Consider the following 20,024-nt stretch of genomic DNA (forward strand, 5'->3'; position numbering starts at 1 on the left):
GTGAAGGGCTTCTCCCACCAATTTAATAATTGTATCATTTCCTGTTTCTCTTCCATCAGGTTGTTCTTTCTTTCCCCATCAGCGGCACGGGTGAGATATATTTCTTGATTATATAACGTTTTAAAGTTATACATATATATATGTATATATTGCGTTTCAATTTGTCATTTCACATATTCTTGTGATTATTCTTGTTAAATTATCAAAATATAAGTTCTAAATTGTTACGTTTTATTTTGTTTTCAACAATTAAAATACCTGCTTATTTTTGATCGTAGAAATCACTGCCGCATTTCAACTTTATTCACCAACAGCCAACACACTTTTTTGGGGATTTGAAAAGCAGAGAACAGTAAATATTAAACATGTGAGTAAAAAATGCTGAGAATAATTTATTTTTTTGAATACTAATTAATTTATGTTCATTTTTTCGCGAACGTTCTACAACGTGAAGCGTTAAGAATACGCCCTTTGATATTTCAATTTTTTAAGTTATTCCTCTTTTTTTATTGATAAATATAAAAAAAAATTGTTTCTCTTAGTTTTTTAGAAATTGGTATTTGTGAAATATATATATTTTTGGGGCTAAATAATGTTTTAAGTGATTTGTCATGTTGAGAAAAATGGCGGCTCGAAAAGTAAATTTTGTGTTTTCAGAAGCATTTTTTTTCAATGTATAAAATAAATCTATAAAATACTAAAAATGAAAAAATTGAGAATACATTTTGTTGAGAAATAAATAAAAATAAATAAATAAAGTGGGATTGAAATGGAAAGTGGCAATTTTTGGATACAAATTTCATTTAGCACGTGGAAAGTTACTTCCGGGAAGCTCAAGGCGCTTGTACACCTCTATGATTCTGAGTAAAGTGGAGTTAAACAATTTTTATTAGTTCTACATAGAGAATTTTCGGAAAATTTTCTGTTAATCAAAATTGGTGGAATTTTTCACAAATTCAGACTATTTTCGTACAAGCGCCTTTTTTAAATAAACGTTTTACTTCGTTGATAGAAATGCATAATTATTATCTGCATTTTCTATTTTAAAAATTCTTTATTGATTTCAAATTACGCGTTTGTTAAATGTTACAGGATCACAGACTGTCATTTTTTTCACCTTTTTTAAATTTTGTTACCTATTTTCACTTTTCAAAAATATTTTTAATTAAAATGTTTAGTTTAATTTATATTTTAATAAATTTGAATTAGAACATAGATCTATTAAAATTTTAGTTGACTCTGAATTCAATTCGTCAAAAATTTTAATCTTTGTAATAACAATTCATCTTAATTTTAATTAAACTCAAGATTTGCCACAGGTCAGGGAATTTTATCAAAAGTATAAAATTTCTAAAATCAATAAAAACAATTCCAGTTCATAGTGTTCGGAAAGCTTTGAAAATATTAAAAATATTTAACTCTTTTTGAATTCCTTTTGTTTGTCCAATAAACTTGGGTCATCTTGAATTTTAATACGAAACTAGTTTTTTTAAATTTCTGACAACGATTTGAAATTTGCATAATATAAACTTGAACTTATTTTTTAACAATTTAATTGTTAAACAAGTTTCATAAAATTAATTATTTAGAAACTATTAAGCGGATAATTTCACTTAAAATTTTTAAAGTAATTGAATTTTATAAAAGGCATCACAGATGACTATCTTTCCCTTTTGTCTCCATTTTTTTACCTTTTTTTCTGTTGATTTGTTACCTTTTTCCCCCTTTTTTTTGGTGATTTTTCCCCTTTTTACCTTTTTCTAATCAAAAATAAAGAAGTTTTAATTTTTTAAAAATATATTTCAAATTCAAAAACTCCGTTTTTTACTGTTTGTGATTTAAATAATATAAAGTAAAGAATTTTATAAATATAAAGTTGGTTCATCCAACAGAATGCAGACCTCTAGAAAAATAATTAATTAGCATTTAAATAAATAAAATATTATTATTAATACAGGGTTGCCATAGGTCAGGAAAAAGTCAGGGATTTTTATTAAAGTACTGGGAAAAATTTAATTTGCAGGATTCTTAATTAGTTTTATTTAATATTTTAATATATATTTAATTATTTATTAAAAATCCTGGATTTATAGAAGAATTTTAGTTAAAAACACAAAAGAAAATTGAATTTTAGAGAAGTTACAAATGTTTTCAAAAATTCAATTATGTTCAAAAAATTTTAAAAATTCTCATCAAAATTTGAATTATTTTAAAAAAACAATAAAATTCTTCTCCAAAATTCAATTATTTTCATGAATATTAAAACTCATCATAGAATTTCAAATAAGTTTAATAATATTTCAACTGAATTTCTCGCAAAATTTAATTATTCTTGAAAATTTTATTAACATTCGTCAAAAAAATTTAATTATTTAGAAATAATTGGTATTTTCAAGAAATTTAATTGAATTTTGTTTTGAAATTATTTCAAGTGTCTATTTTTTAAATATTTGATTGTAGAATTTCCGAATAATCAAAATTTCATAAAATTGAATTGTAAACAAAATGAATTTAAAAATTCTCTAAGAACTTTTACCAAAATTATTAAAAATAATTGATAGGTAATTGTTCATTTATTTCTTTTCGAAGAATTTTAATAAAATTTTTGAAATTAATTACATTTTTCAAAGAATTTACTTAAAACTGTATTAAAAACGTTAAATCCTGTGAAGAATTTTATTATTTTGGAAAATAATTGAAGTCTTGCAAGTATTTTTATTGCATTTTTTTTAATAATTGGAATTTTATGAAGAATTTTATTATTTAGGAAAATAATTAAATTCTTGCAAAGGATTTTTATTAAAATAGTAGGTCGATTTTGAAAATATTTGAATTTCAGCGAAGAATTTCATTATTTGTAAAATGTAATTGAATTCTTGCAAAAAATTTTTGAAAATAATTACATTTTTCGAGGAATAATAATAATATTTTTAAAAGTTATTGAATTTCAAGAGGTTTAGATTTGAATTTTTTTATAATCTTAATTGAATTCCTATGGAAAAATAATAATGATTAAATACTTATTTAAAAAGGAAGTTATTGATGTTTTGGGATAATTTTACAATTAATGAAATCAGTAAATAAATGTAAAAGAACATTTTTTTGAGTACCTAATAATTTTTGGATTGAATCAGAATATTCTTCAGGATCAGGGAAAAAATTAAATTTTTGTGGTAACCCTGTAGTAGTACTTTTTAGAAAAAACAAAAATATCAACTTTCGAGAAGAAAAAATTAAGAATCAAAATATTTATTTTTGTACAATTTGCACATGATCCAAATTTTTGTCGTATCGCTTCTATAGACTTTTTTTTAAAAAAATGATTCGGTGTTAACGTAACATGGCTTATTTTCTTCAAAAAATTATTCTCTACTGATTATTTTAGTAACAGAAAATTTTGACTTTTATACAAATAAGCATATTTTCAAAATTATTTTTGGAAGAAATAAACATTATTACATTCAAATCGAATCATTTTTAGAAAATTCTATAGAAGCGATATGATAAAAAATTTGAATTATTTGTGCAAATTGTATAAACAAATAAATTTTTGTAGGTTTTTAATATTTTTTTCTTGAAAATTAATATTTGTTTTTCCAGAAAATGTTATTAATAATAGAATTTCAATTCTTTAAATGTTATTTTTTTTAAATACTGCATTTCTTTGGATGATCTTTTTTAAATGGCTATATATAACATTCTGATATAATAGAAAAATTGATTAAAAAAAAGATATATCGGAAACACTTTAATGTAATTATTCTATTTTCCAAATGTTTATGAGATGTAAATATTTAAAATTTAATTCTTAATATTAAAGTTATTTTCTATCAAAGAATCCAAAACTGTAAAAAAAATTTGAGTATTAATAATGCATTGTTAATATAACTTTTAACACATTTTAATTTGTTGTTTGGTATATTTTTGTTCTCCTTTCTCAAGAAAAATTTCCCTTTTCGCATTTTTTTGAGAAGAAAAGTTTCTGTGATGCCTGAAATTATAATAAAATTAAAATTTGAAAAGGAAATAAATTTCGATAATTTAAATTTTTACAACATTAGACCTATAATAATAAATTAACTTTTTAATCTATTATGAAGAAGAAAATGAAATTAATAAAAATCTCAAATACAATTTACTTTTTCTGTATTTAAATTTATGTTAGTTAATTTTTTTGGCACTTTTTTTTAGAAAATAATTGAATTATTTTTCAAAGAAAAATGGTACTGTGATCCGTGATATTAAATATTGGTTTGTGTAATCTGTTTTCAATAATGCAAAATAAGTGGAAGTACATAGTCTAATTTAAAAATTTAAGTTTTCCTGTTTCACTTTTCAAGAGCGACGCTAAACTATTTTTGTTTTCAAGGTTACGCTCGTTTAGTGGTGTACTTGGAGTTTTACGCCGGTTAGTATTGAATTTTAAAAATTTTTCATATCTAATTTTGCTGATATGAATCCCGTTGTCTATGTGAAATTTATATGAAAATTGTATCTATACTAAGACAGAAATTGTTTGAAAAGTTTAGATATTTCGAAAATTTGTGATTAAAGCTGTCCACTAAGAATCAAGGAATTAAATTCTTTATAACTATATTAAATGGGTTAAAACATTGAATTAATTAAATGCAAGAAAATTGGAAAAATTTGAAAAATTTTGTCCCTTTGGTTTATTTTAATTTGTACCTATATTTTATAATCAGGCCTCGGATTTTATGACTTTTTCGACTATTTCCAAATAATGCGACTTTTATCGACTTATATTAAAAAACTGCGACTTCTTCGACTTATCTTCCAAATTTTGCAACAAAATATCACATTTTTGGTATAAAATGCATCTTATTTCGATTTTTATAGTGTGTAAAGTACAAAAATCTTTAAAAAGTTATTTTTGAATAATTTTTCTAATTAATTTTTTCAAATATACAATTAAAAAGATTTTGGATAATTGAAATTTTGTAAAATTTAATTGAAAATAAATCATTTTTTTCAAGTATTTTATTACAATTTTCAAAAATTAACTTGAAATTTTTGAAAATAATTAAATTCTCAAAAATTTTAATGAAAAATCTTCAAGTGTAAATTTAATAAAAATGGAAATTAATGAAAATTATGTTGTAAAAAAAATTAAAATCTTTTTGAAAAAACTAATTCTCAGAATTTTTCCATTCTAATTTTTTGAAATTCAATTATTTTCAATATTTTCGATTACATATTTCTGATAATTGAAATACATAAAAAAAATAATATTACAATTTTTTAGAATCATTTTTAACATTTTGGAACTAGAAAATAATCATATTCAAAATTTTTAATTAATGTTCTTCAAAAAATTAATTAGTTTTTTTTCAAAATTATACAAAAATTCTTTTTAGAAATTCAATTATTTCCGAAAAATTACATTACTAAAACTAATTCTTCGAATTTTTTTATCATAATTTTTGAAGATAAAAAAAATTTTAATTTAGGAATTAAAATTCTTCAAAAATTTGATTATTTTTTAAAAACTCAATTATTTGGGGCGGTATCAATTGCCCAAAATTCAACTGTATACAGGAAAACTGCACACGTTCAAGTGCACACGGGAAAACTGTATACAAGCAAATTTAAAAAATAAAATCATTAAATTAAATTTAAAAATTGTACAAATTTAAACTGCATACCGGTAAACTGACCACAGGAAAACTGCATACTATTAAAAATTGCAAATTTTAATAGTATGCACTTTAAATTTGTAGATACAGTTTTTAAATTTAATTTAATGATTTTATTTTTTAAATTTGCTTGTATACAGTTTTCCCGTGTGCACTTGAACGTGTGCAGTTTTCCTGTATACAGTTGAATTTTGGGCAATTGATACCGCCCCAATTATTTTTCTAAGATTAAAGATTTTACCAAATTTCTATTATTTTTCAAAGATTGTATCAAATTTTAATTATTTTTTAAAGATTTTACTAAATATCAATTATTTTTTAAAAGAATTTACTAAATTTAAATTTTTTGGACATTTTTTAATTGTATATAATTGTAAAATTATTAGCTTTATTTTGCTACTAGTCGATTTTTCTACAAGTTTTTGACTGAAAAAGTTTTCTTCAGACTGAATACAAACTTCAAATTCAAAATTTATAAAACCTTTTTCTAAATAATTGAAATTTTGTAAAATTTAATTGAAAATAATGAATTTTTTCAGATATGTTACTAAAATTTTTTAAAATCAACTTTTGAAGAATTTTAATTGCAAATTTTGAAAATAATATTCAATTCTCAAGAATTTTAATGAAAATTAGCTTCTAAAAATTATATTAAAATACTTTTGAATAAAGTAATCCTCATAACGTTTTCATTCTAATTTTTGAAATTCAATTATTTTCAATTATATATTTCCGAAAATTTAAAATAATTAGATTCAAAGAATTATATTAACATTTTTTGGAATTATTTTCAGCATTTTGGAGAAAACAATCATGTTCAAAATTTTTAATTAAAATTTTTCAATAAATTAATTAGTTTTTTTTAAATGATACAAAAAGTCTTTACAGAAATTCAATTATTTTCGAAAAATTATATTACAATTTTTTTTTAAGAAACTAATTTTTAGAATTGTTCTATCACAATTTTTTAAGAATTAATTATCTTCGAATAAAGTAGAAACTGTTTCTATTATTATACAAAAATGGAATTTTTGTATTGAAATAATTGAATTCTCGAAGAAGTTTCGGAAAATAACTAAAAATTAGTATAGATAATTGATTTAGAGATGAAGTTTAGTTCAAAATTGTAGAAAATAATTGAATTTTTCAAAGTGTTATAGTTGTAATTTTTAGAAATTAATAAATTTCAGAAGTTAAAATTTTTAAATTTTAATTCGACTGTGAAAAACGAAATTAGAAGTATTTAAATATTTGTTTAGCAAAATTATTCCAGTTATTAATTGAATTTAGAAATCAGGGAAATACAAAATAAAATTTTTTGTGGCAACACTGAATTGACTTTTTTGATTTTCAATTTTTTCTATTTTTAATCGACTAAAGGGATTTTTTTGGCTCGTTGAAGTCGATCCGAGGCCTTTTTATTGTAAACTTAGATTTTACTAACTTGCCCTTCCATTTTGGCATGCCTTCATTTTTTACTTGAATGGAGCATGAATGCTTGTGGAAGGGAGAATAAAGTTTGTGAACTATGCCTTCGGAGTCCACACACAATGTCTGGAACCGTCTCTCAATGTTCACTACAGTTTTACATTTTTAAGAAATGCTAAGAATTTTTGAAAAACTTTCTGCCTTTTCGAGAGCGAAGAGTAAAGGGTTTTTATTTTTTAAGGACTTACGGAGGATACCGCAATGGTGCATCGTCGACGAGCAATAATCGCATGGGCGGCGGAAGTGGAGGAGGACAAAGAAATGGATACGGAACTGGAGGAGGAGGAGGAGGTTCTCGATTCGGAGGCCGCGGAGGTGGCGGCAACAGCTACGGCGGAAATGCAGGACGCAATCTGAACAATCCAAAACTCTCTGGAGGCAGTTTGAGAAAACCCAATTGGGACTATGAAAATCTAAAGCCATTCAAGAAGGATTTCTACGTTCCTCACGACAACGTTCAATCGCGTCATCTTCGTGAAATTGAGCAATTCCGAGACGAGAACAAAATCACATTGAAGGGGAGCCGAGTGCCCAACCCCATAAAGTACTTCGAAGAGGGCAATTTTCCGGATTACGTGATGCAGGAAATCAGAAAGCAAGGCTTCAACGAACCCACTCCAGTGCAAGCTCAGGGCTGGCCCATCGCTATGTCTGGTCAAAACATGGTCGGAATTGCACAAACCGGCTCGGGAAAAACCCTCGGCTACATTCTGCCGGCGATCGTCCACATCAACAGCCAACAACCATTGAATCGTGGAGACGGTCCCATTGCGTTGGTGCTCGCACCCACTCGGGAGCTTGCGCAACAAATTCAATCTGTCGCAAACGACTTTGGCTCTCTGTCGTATGTGAGGAACACTTGCATCTTTGGCGGAGCGCCGAAGGGACCACAGGCGCGTGACCTCGAGCGCGGTGTGGAAATTTGCATCGCCACGCCAGGACGTTTAATTGACTTTTTAGAACGCGGCACGACAAATCTTCGAAGATGCACGTATCTCGTTCTTGACGAGGCCGATCGCATGTTGGACATGGGATTCGAGCCACAAATCCGAAAAATCATTGAACAAATCAGACCCGACAGGCAGGTCCTTATGTGGTCTGCCACCTGGCCGAAGGAGGTGCGCAACCTCGCCGAGGAGTATCTTACCGACTATATTCAACTCAACATCGGCTCACTCACTTTGGCTGCCAATCATAATATCCTTCAAATTGTTGATGTTTGCCAAGAACATGAGAAGGAAACAAAGTAAGATATTTTTATTTATAAATCTTTATGTACATGGGTGATTCATCGCGTCACGCATCATTTTATGTTCCTCACGCTTTTTAAGAAATCAATTACCAGGGTGGCCACATGTCAGTAAAACAAAATTTTTGTCAGTAATGTCAGAGAAATTTAGAAAATTGAGATTTTTTTTGACTTATTTTCAAAAATTACGTCATTCTCGACTTTTCTTCCAAATAAATTTCCTTTTTAAGACTTAAAAATTTCGGAGAATTCATATTGTATTCAGATTTAAAATTAAAATTCTTCAAAAATTTGCTTATTACATTCTCATCACATGAGAAGGCATTTTTATATTTTTCAAAAATTCAGTTATTTTTCAATGATTTTACCAAATTTCAATTGTTTGGAAATTTTTCAATTGAATATAATTGAAAAACTAGTGTCTTTCAAAAATTATTTAAGAATATTTAAAAAAAAAGTAATTTTAAGAATTTTTTTATTTAAATTTTTTGAAAGTATTATATCTTAATAATTTAAAAAAAACATGGATTGTTACAATTATTATTTTAAAAAATTGAAAAATTGATTTTTGGAAGGTTTATCTAACAAAATTATTCAAGTTTTCAATAATTGAATTTTGTAATCAGTGAAAGGGGTCAGGAAATACAAAATAAAATTTTTTTGACAACCCTGAATTAATGTCGATCCGAGGCCTGCAGCTGCAGAAGCCATTTGCAACGACGGGTAGAAAAAATGGCGCTAATGCATTTAACAGCGTGCTACTTGGGGGAGGGAAGAGGGGTTATAATTTCTAAAAAGTGGGGCTACCTTGTTTTTTGTAATTCATTACAATTTTTTAAAAATTCAATTATTTTTAAAAAAAAGTAAATTACAATTTTTTAAAAAATCTACTTTTTCGACTTATTAAATTTTTCGAGAAATCATGTATTTTCATAATTTTTTTGCGAATAAATGATGAAACAATGTTATGAGATGTTATGATTTCATTAACTATAATTATCCTCTAAGAAGAACTGATTAAACCATAAAGATTATTATGCTCTCCATTTTCTTCTTGATGGTGGTACTTATTATTTGTTTTTAATTTCCAGATTAGGAACATTACTTCAAGAAATTGGAAACGCCAATGACGATGGAGGCAAAACTATTATTTTTGTTGAAACTAAGAAGAAAGTTGAGAACATCACAAGAAACATTCGTCGTTATGGGTGGCCCGCTGTTTGTATGCACGGCGATAAATCACAACAGGAACGTGATTATGTTCTCAAAGGTAAGAAACATTTAAAATAAACAATTATATTTCAATTTTCTACAATTAGAAACAGCAATTTTCTTCTTTCACAAAGAAATTAAATTTTTTTTGAAAAAGTTAAATTGACTATAAAAAAAGATGAAAGACTCCATTTTATTCAAACTTTTTGAAAATTTTAAAAACTTATTTCTATTTCAGAATTTAGAAATAAAAGAGGTGGAATTCTTGTAGCAACTGACGTTGCTGCTCGTGGTTTAGGTGAGTTTTTAAATTATTTCACTATAACTTAAGTCAGAAGATTTCGGTTCCGCGTTTTTCAAATATAAAATAGAAAAGAAAATAGAATAAAAGGAGGGTGGCGATGTAGCACAGACTGGTTATATGAAGTGATGCCTTACTCGTGGGAAAATTATTGTTCAATAACACTAACTACAATGCTTTTAAAGAAAGCAATCTTAATTCTTTTTTTTTAGAAAAGAATCGCTAATTTTTTTCAAAAGATATAAATTTTTTATATTCTCTTAAATTCTTATTTTTTTGTAATTTCTCAAACTTAACATAAGCTGAAGTATATGATAGAAGGCATTAGACAGTTGATAAATATTCTCTATTGTTTCGCATTTTAAATTCGTGTTAGGACTTATAATTTCATTTTTTTTTCATAGATTATAGAATAAACGTTTCTTCTTAATTGCAAAACACACTTTTTTCAACTATAATTTTTCTTTTACTTACAGTACATATTTAAAGAATGTCTGCTAAAATTTCTTTAAAAACGCGAAAAATACATCCAGACCATGTTTCCTTTAATTTTTCAATTTTTTCCAGTAAAAATTAATATTTTTCAACAACTAAAATTTGTCTAAGAAATTTAGTAGACACTTTCGAGAGAGGACTCTAATGCAATCTACTCGACATTTTATAAACGTCGAAAGTGTTTATCGCTTGATATCGGCCTTCAAATTTATGAATTTTAAGATTGAATATTTATCAGGGTGTTCAAAGTCAGAGTGCTTTCTTTATATTGACATCATTTTCTTTAAATCCATGTATAAATTTACAAAACAGTTTAGAAATTTAGTTGGATTATATTAGTTTGATTAAAAGTTTAAATAATTCTTAAAAAGTTACTGAAATGGGAAAATTGACATTCATTTGAAGAACCAAAAGAAATTAGTGAATATGAGAAAATGTTTACTTAATTGAACATCCTGATTTAGATTCTTTTGCAGAAACAATTAAAATACACATTCTCAACAGTAACAAAACTTGGAAAAGTTTTCGGCAATCCACTTATGTTTATCGTAAAGAATGAAATTTATTTATTTATCTCAAAAATTATAATCAAATTCTTTAAAACGATTCAATTATTTTCAAAAAATATTCAAAATTCAATTATTTTCAATATTTAATATTTTCATAAAATTTCGCAAAAGAATTCAATTATTTAAAAAAAAAATGCATCAAAAATTCAATTATTTTCATAATAAAAAAATAAGAAAATTTCTACAGGAATTTAATTAATTTAGAATAGCATTTAAAAAAAATGTCGAAAAAATCAATTATTTGATAAAATTTTCATACAATTCTTCATAATAATTCAATTACTTTTACTAATAATTATATTTTTCATGGAAATTCAATTTTTAGAAAAATTTTTGATAAAATTTTAAGCAAGAATTCCATTATTTTCAAAAATAACAAAATTTTTCACAGAAATTCAATTCTTTCTGAACATTTTAATAAAATTTTTCCCAATAATTCAATTCAATTATTTAATAAATAAATAATTTTATTTATTTATTAAATAATATTTAATAAATAATATATAAATAATTTTTATAAATAATAAAATTCTTTGCAACTATTCAATTATTTTCATAAATAATAAAATTCATCGCAGGATTTTAATTATTTTTAATACAATTTTACAGGTATTGCTCAAAAAGTGTAATTATTTTAAAAAATTTAATTTCAATTCCTCGAAAAAATCAATTATTTAAAAAAAATGTTTTTTAAAATTCCTTGAAAGAATTCAATTATTTACAAAAATATAAAAATTTTCACAGGAATTCAAATATTTTTAAAAAATTGTTCGAAAGAAATCAATTATTTTAAATACAATTTAAATTAAATTTTTTAAAAAATAATTCAATTATTCTTTTAGATTTAAATAAAATCCTTCCTAAGAATTCGATTATTTACACAAATAATTCTTTGAAAGAATTCAATTATTAAAGATAAATAGCAAAACTATTCCCGAATATTCAATTATTTTGAAGCATTTTAATAAAATTCTTTGCTAAATTCAATTCTTTTATAAATAACAATATTCATCACAAGAATTAAATTATTTTTAAAAGTAATCAATTTTTTCTTTGAATTCAATTATTTAAAATTGTTTTAATAAATTCGTTCGCAACAATTCAATTATTTTTATAAATAATAAATTGCTTTTTAGGAATTCAATTATTTTCAAAAAAATTTATTAAAATACCACAAAGATATTCAATTATTGTCAAAAATTTTAATAAAATTCTTCGCAAGAATTAAATTCTTTTTATAAATATTTAAATTTTTTCATGGATAATAAATAAAATTCGTTGCAGGAATTTAATTTATTATCAGGATAAGAAAGAAGTAAATATTTTTGATGAGAATTAGAAAATAGTGAGGAAAATAAAAAATAATTTTTACTAATTTTTTTCAGTTTGAAAGCTACTTTTTTAAATATAATTATCGAGTGCAAAGTCTGCAATGCAATTCATTAATGAATCAAAAAAATCGTAAATTTATGTGGAAAAATGGACTTTTTTTAAATTTTAAAGCTACTTTTTGCTGCTTTTCTTGAAATGAATTATCAAGAGATTTGAGTTTTATTGAGCTCTGTAAATTGGTGAGTTTGTCGCTTGATATCAATCGAAAGCTTGTGAGTTGAGAACAGGCTTGTGTCAAGAACTTGAGAACAAAACATAAAAATCTAGAATCTAATAAGTAATAAAATAAGTGGGCATCTTAGATTTTATTTTAATCAGTCTGGTTGTCCTTTGTTTCAGAGGCACATGGTGCACAGTATGCGTTGAGTGTGCGATGAGCGAAATTCATCCCCATGGCTCACTCAGTGTCTGTGTTCCTTTGAAAGCTATATATGCAAGTGATATATAGAAGTTATACACGAGCCTGTAGCAGGCGTGTTAAATGTGTACTCAATGTGCCTCTGTGTACTTTTTGCCTGTGTACCACACGAAGTAAAAAATAAAAATGGTGGTGCCCGGGTATTTTGCTCGCGCTGGTTGGCTGGCTGACTGATTTTTGCATAACAATACAACCATCACACCGACATTCAGCCCGTGCGAGACAACAATCTATTGATTTTGCTACTATCGCTACTTGATGGGAATAATAGGAGTCAAGACATTGCGTACACTGAACTTGCATTCAAGAATGGCACATCCCCGTTCGCGATGGCGGAATGCTAAGTTCAATGGAGCAAAAACTGGGTTTGTATAAACTATGGTGCAGCTAACAAATACATTCATACACGCTTGAGCCTTGTCGAAAATAAGCATTGCAGTTTTAACCAAAATCTAGTGGAATATCATCTTGGACTGTCCCACTGATCAGGTATTTCCTTGGAAAGTTAATTCACTTTTATTCAAATAATTTTTATAATTTGAAATTAGCTTTCACGAATTACACCAAGTGTTTCAATTGAAAATGCCGTCATTGCAGGGCTCGAACTAGGTCCGTAAATCCCGTAAAGCTCCGTAAAAGTCCGTAATTTCATTGAGAAAAGACGAAAAGTTCGTAAATTTTACGATATAATTTGCAGAATTTTAGAGAAATTACAAATGATTGCAGAAATTCAATTATTTTCAAAAGTAATAAAATTCTTTCCAGAAATTCCATTATTTTCGAAAGTAATAAAATTCTCCCCAAAAATTCAATTATGTTCAAAAGTTTAAAAAAAATTAGTGTCAAAATTTCAATTATTTTCAAAAATTTCAATAAAATTCTTGGCAAAATTTATTTTTAAAAATTTAATAAAATTCTACGCAAACCTTTATTAATTATTTTCATAAAATAATAAAAATTTCATAGGAATTCAATTATTTACAAATTTTTTATAAATTTCTTCGCAATCATTCAATTATTTTCATAAATAATAAAAATTTCACAGGAATTCAATTATTTACAAATTAAATCGTAAATAATAAAAATTTTACAGTGATTCAATTATTTTGGTAAATAATAAAATTCTTTTTAGGAATTCAATTATTGTCATAAATAACAAGACTCATTCCAGAATTTCAAATATTTTTAATACAATTTTAATCAAATTCCTCAAAAAATGTAATTCTTAAAAAATTTATTAAAATTCGTCAAAAGAATTTTTAAATTATACTTAATTATTTTAAAAGTTTTAACGCATTTCTTCGAAAGAATTCATTTATTTTGATAAATAACAAAATTCTACCTAGAAAATCAATTATTTTCAGGAATTTTAATAAAACTTTTTGCAAAGTTCAATTATTTTCAAAAAATAACAATATTCATTATAAGAATTCAATTATTTTCAAAAGCAATAAAATTTAATTATGTTCAAAAATAATAAAATTCTTCTCCCAAAATCAATTATTTTAAAGAATTTTAATCAAATTCTCCGCATGAATTCAATTATTTTCAATACAATTTAATTGAAATTCCTCGAAAGGATTAAATTGTTTTTAAAAATTTTAATCAAAATTCTTCATAAGAATTCAATTATTTTTAATACAATTTTAATAGAATTCTTCGAAAAATGTAATTATTCTTAAAAAATTTATTAAAAATTCGCCAAAAGAATTTAATCATATAAAAATTTGTTGATAAAATTCTTCATGAGAATTAAAATTCAAGAAACATTCAATTATTTAATAAATTATTAATTTTTTTATTTAAATAATTGAATTCGAAAAGAATTTCAATTAAAATTAATTTTGGATAATAAATAATTGAATATTAAAAGCATTAGAGCGTGAATTTTGAGAAATAATTGAATTTTGAAAAGGTTTCAAATGAAAATCTTTGAAAATCTGAATTTTTCATACTTTTAACCAACAATTCTGTGGAATTAATTTTTTTTTGAGAAAGTTTAATTGCTGATTTTTTTAAAAATTATTTCATTTTTTTATTTTCTAAATATTTAATTGAAAACTATCCAAATAATAGAATTTTCGTAAAATTGAATTGTAAACAAATGAATTTGAAAATTCGAACAGAACTTTTTCAAAAATTATTAAAAATAATGCATTTTATAGAAGAATGTTAGTTAAAATCAAGAAAAAGAATTTAACTTTTGAAAAGTTAGAAATTATTGAAGAAATTCAATTATTTTCAAGAGTAATTATATTCTTCGCTAAAATGGAATATTGTTCAAAAGTAATTTATTCTTCTTAGGGATTCAATTATTTTCACAAATAATGAAACTTATCGCAGAATTCCAATTATTTTTAATACAATTTTAATGGAATTTCTCGAAAAATGTAATTTTTATTTCTAAAAATTTTATTAAAATTCGTCGAAAGAATTAAATTATTTAAAAATTTGTTGAATTCTTTATGAGAATTGAATTTTAAGAAACATTCAATTATTCAATAAATTATTTATTTGTATTTAAATAATTGAATTCTCGTAGAATTTAAAATTTAAAATTGATTTAAAAATGAATTTCAGTTAAAATTTTAAATAACAATTGAATATTGAAAGCAATATAGTGTGAATTTTTAGAAATAATTGAATTTTGGAATTAATTTTCTTTAAAAAGGTTTAATTGAATTTTTTTATATTTTATGTTTTTATTTTCTAACATTTTTAAAATTTTAGAATTTACGAATAATTGAAATTTCGTAAAATTGAATATTTGAAACAAATGGATTAGAAAATTGTCAAATAACTTTTTCGAAAACTATTAAAAATAATCGATTTAAAGAAGAATTTTAGTCAAAAATTCTTGAAAATATTAATTGAATTGTAAATGATTTTATCACTCGGTCATCTTTAATTTTTATAAAACATGAAGGAATCGATTATCGATACATTCCTGTTTTATAGTAATGGAAAATTTAATTTATTGTTTTTTAAGTAAAATGTTCTCTTATTTGACTCGGATCGGTTATATTTTTGTCAATATAATTGGTCCGTAATTTTTCATTTTTGGTCCGTAAAGTCCGTATGTTTAAATACTTTCGCTGGTTCGAGCCCTGTCATTGTCAAATTAAAGACATCTTTATCTCAATTCAAAATAAGTTCTTCAACAGTTATAAATATAAGCCATTAATCAACACATTTTCACTGAATTTGTTTTAATTAAAAATAAAGTCGAATTATTTTAGAACAATAAAAATTGCCTTGAATTTGACAATGATTTTATTTGATACTGCAAAATCTTAAGTGTTATGTCTGTATAGTGTATGATAAGGATTTAGGCTGCTCATTGCTTTTTTCTAAATTTAATATAATTGCAAAAAGAAAAAAAATTTAATCAGTAGTACCGAGATGAACGATTTTTTAAGTAACTTTCATAATTGGGGGGTTTTCGCTAGTTCTTGTGAAAGAAATAAAAAATCAATTGGCTTTTAAAACTTATATCTTGACAATTAACATGTTTTTTAAAAGGTTCGAAAGTAAATTTGTCTAACAAGCTTTTTCTCTGTAGACGTTGATGACGTTAAGTACGTAATAAACTTCGATTATCCACAATCGTCAGAAGACTATATCCATAGGATTGGAAGGACAGGACGTAGTCAAAGCACAGGCACAAGTTATGCCTTTTTCACTCCACAAAATTGTAAACAGGCAAAGGATCTCATAAGTGTGCTTAAAGAAGCCAACCAGATTATCAACCCAAAGCTTAGCGAACTAGCGTCAAGAGGAGGTGGAGGAGGTGGTGCTTATGGCAATAAAAGTAAGTAGTAACACAAATTTAATTTATTTTTAACTCGAGTACCCTTGTATCTGTCTGCCCCCTTGCGGCCAAAGGTCTAGATGGTTGGCTATATATAGAACTGAACAAAGGTCATGACTCACATTTACTACATTTAGGTCTTTCTGGGATTTAAGCATTAGAATTTTGTACTTCTTGTCAGTAATCTTTAATGTGACGGATAACAATTAAAGTCACAGGGCAGGGAATTCAGGGGAAAGTCTGGTATTTTTATTAAAGTACTGGAAAAAATTGAATTTTGGAGAAGTTACAAATGATTGCAGAAATTCAAATATTTTCAAAAGTCATAAAATTCTTCGCAGAAATTCAATTATGTTTAAAAATTTTTAAAAATTCTCGTCAAAATTTCAATCATCTTTATAGACACTTATAGGAAAATTCTTCGGTGACATTCAATTATATTCAGGAATTTTTATAAAATTATTGATAAATTTCAATTATTTTTAAAAATTTTCCTCAATTCAATGATTTTCAATATCTACTATTTTAATAAGATTTTTCAAAAAAATTCTATTATATAAAAAAAATTTTGATAAAATTCTAAGCAAACAAAATTCATTATTTTTCATAAATAATAAAAATTTCAAAGGACTCTGGATGTCTACTAACCGGGAATTCCGGGAAATGACCGGGAATTAGTCGGGAATTTAATTATTTATAAATTTCTTCGCCAAAATTCAATTATATTTAGGAATTTTAATAAAATTCATTGCAAAATTCAATTATTTTCATAACTATCAATATTCATTACAAGAATTCAATTATTTCAAAAATTTTAATAAAGTTCATGGCAGAAATTCTATAATTTACAAAAAATGCAAAATTCTTTGACAAAATTCAATTGTTATCAGGAATTTTTCTAAAATTCATTGCAAAATTCAATTATTTTCATAAGTAACAATATTCATCAGAAGAATTCAATTCTTTTCAAAATTAATAAAATTCTTCGCAGAAATTGAATTATTTTCAAAAAATCTAAAAAAAAATTGTCAACATTTCAATTATTTTTATAAATAAATAGCAAAATTTCATTATTTTCAAAAATTTTAATAAAGTTCATGGCAGAAATTCTATAATTTACAAAAAATGCAAAATTCTTTGACAAAATTCAATTGTTATCAGGAATTTTTCTAAAATTCATTGCAAAATTCAATTATTTTCATAAGTAACAATATTCATCAGAAGAATTCAATTCTTTTCAAAATTAATAAAATTCTTCGCAGAAATTGAATTATTTTCAAAAAATCTAAAAAAAAATTGTCAACATTTCAATTATTTTTATAAATAAATAGCAAAATTTCATTATTTTCAAAAATTTTAATAAAGTTCATGGCAAAATTCCAATAATTTTCAAACACTTTTCTTAATTCAATGATTTTCAATATTCTACTATTTTAATAAAATTTTCCAAAAGAATTCAATTATGTTAATAAAATTCTACGTAAACATTTAATTATTTTCATAAATAATAAAAGTTTCACAGGAATTCAATTATTTAAAATAGAATTTGCATAAATTTTTTCGGAAAAATCAAATAAAATAAAATTTGGCATTAAATTCTTCGCAGTAAATTCAATTATTTTCATAAATTTTAAAATTCCCTTCTGGGATTTAATTATTTTTATTATAAATAATAAAATCATTCGGAGAAAGTAAATTATTTTCACAAATACAACAATATTCATCACAAGAATTCAATTATTTTTAAAAGTAATAAAATTCAGTTATTTTCAAAAATTTTAATAAAATTCATTGCAAAATTTAAATTATATTCAAAAGTTTTTCTTAATTCAATAATTTGTATATCTATTACTTTAATCATAAATTTCCCAAAATAATTCAATTATTTAAAAACAATTGTTTGGAACTTTTTTATAACATTCTTCGCAATAATTCAATTATTTCCATGAAGAATAAAACTCATTGCAGAAATTCAATTATTTTTAATACAATTTTAATCATATTCCTTGAAAAATGTATTTATTTATAAAAATTTTATTAAAATTCGTCGAAAGAATTCAATTATTTAAACATTTGTTGATTAAATTCTTTATGAGTATGACAATTTTTCTCAAAATTGAATTCTCATTTTTTGTATTTAAATAATTGAATTCTCGTAGAATTTTCTGATAAAAATTGATTTAGAAATTAATTTCAGTTAATATTGTAGATAATAATTGAATATTAAAAGCATTATAGCGTAAATTTTTATAAATAAATAATATTTTTTCGTACTTTTAACTGACAATTCTGTAAAATTAATTTTTTTGAAAAAGTTTAATTGAACAGGGCTCGAACTAGGTCCGTAAATCCCGTAAAAGTCCGTAACTTTGCTTGAAGTCCGTAAAAGTCCGTTTTTTTGAAAAAAGGTCCGTAAAGTCCGTAATTTGATTGAAAAAGGTCCGTAAAGTACGTAAATTATACGATATAATTTGGATAATTTTAGAGAAATTACAAATGATTGAAGGAATTCATAATTATTTTCAAAAGTAATAAAATTCTTCGCAAAAATTCAACTATGTTCAAAATTTTTTAAAAATTCTCGTCAAAATTTCAATTATCTTTAGAAGTAATTAAATTCTTCTCCAAAATATCAATTATTTTCAAAAATTTTAATAAAATTCTTGGAAAAATTTCAATTATTTTCCAAATTTTTCCTCAATTCAATGATTTTTAATAGGTATCTGTAATACTATTCTAGTAAAATTTTCCAAAAGAATTCAATTATTTAAAAAAAATTAATAAAATTCTACACAAACTTTTAATTATTTTCAAAAAAAAAATAAAAATTTTACAGGAAATTCATTATTTACAAATTTTTTTATAAATTTCTTCGCAATATTCAATTATTTTCATAAATAATATAAAATTTACAGGTATTTAATTTTTTTGGCAAATAATAAAATTCTTATTAGGAATTCAATTAATTTGATAAATAATAAAACTCATCATAGAATTTCAATTATTTTTAATACAATTTTAATCGAATTCCTCGAAAAATGTAATTATTCTTAAAAATGTTATTAAAATTTATCAAAGAAATTTAATTATTTTAATAACCTCTGCTACAATTTATTTATTAGAATTTAAATATTATTTTTAATAAATTTTTAATTAAATTTCTTTAAAGAATAAAATTATTGCATTCAAAATTTTTAATGCAATTCTTTGCGTAAATTATGAATTATCTTTATAAATAATAAAATTCTTCTCTAAAATTGAATTATTTTCAAAAAATTTAATAAATTTCTTGGCAAAATTTCAATTATTTTCAAAAATTTTCCCTAATTTAATTATTTTTAATATCTATTTTAATAAAATTTTGCAAAAGAATTCAAATTATTTTAAAATTGATTGATACAATTCTTTAAAAGAATTCAATTTTAAGAAACATAT

At 23.8% G+C, this 20,024-nt stretch overlaps 1 protein-coding gene across 3 annotated transcripts in view; it reads left to right on the top strand.

Annotated features, from left to right (window-relative positions):
- Positions 1-20,024, top strand: part of LOC122499641 (ATP-dependent RNA helicase p62-like) — a 21,489-nt gene continuing 1,465 nt past the window's right edge. Inside the window, exons 1-8 of one of the 3 annotated variants that reach the window (XR_006301352.1) lie at positions 1-90; positions 279-367; positions 4,370-4,408; positions 7,324-8,388; positions 9,483-9,661; positions 9,842-9,901; positions 12,700-13,267; positions 16,341-16,569. Coding sequence is in view for 2 of the 3 variants with exons in the window: in XM_043608093.1 (XP_043464028.1) it covers positions 366-367; positions 4,370-4,408; positions 7,324-8,388; positions 9,483-9,661; positions 9,842-9,901; positions 16,341-16,589 (1,594 nt within the window). In the remaining variant the exon portion in view is untranslated. Of the gene's footprint in view, positions 91-278; positions 368-4,369; positions 4,409-7,323; positions 8,389-9,482; positions 9,662-9,841; positions 9,902-12,699; positions 13,268-16,340; positions 16,590-20,024 lie in introns of those variants that run through there. The other 2 variants (XM_043608093.1, XM_043608094.1) reach the window with 2 other exon arrangements.

The sequence above is a fragment of the Leptopilina heterotoma genome, unplaced genomic scaffold, assembly GCF_015476425.1.
Source record: "Leptopilina heterotoma isolate Lh14 unplaced genomic scaffold, ASM1547642v1 Lhet_17, whole genome shotgun sequence".
Taxonomy (NCBI): domain Eukaryota; kingdom Metazoa; phylum Arthropoda; class Insecta; order Hymenoptera; family Figitidae; genus Leptopilina; species Leptopilina heterotoma.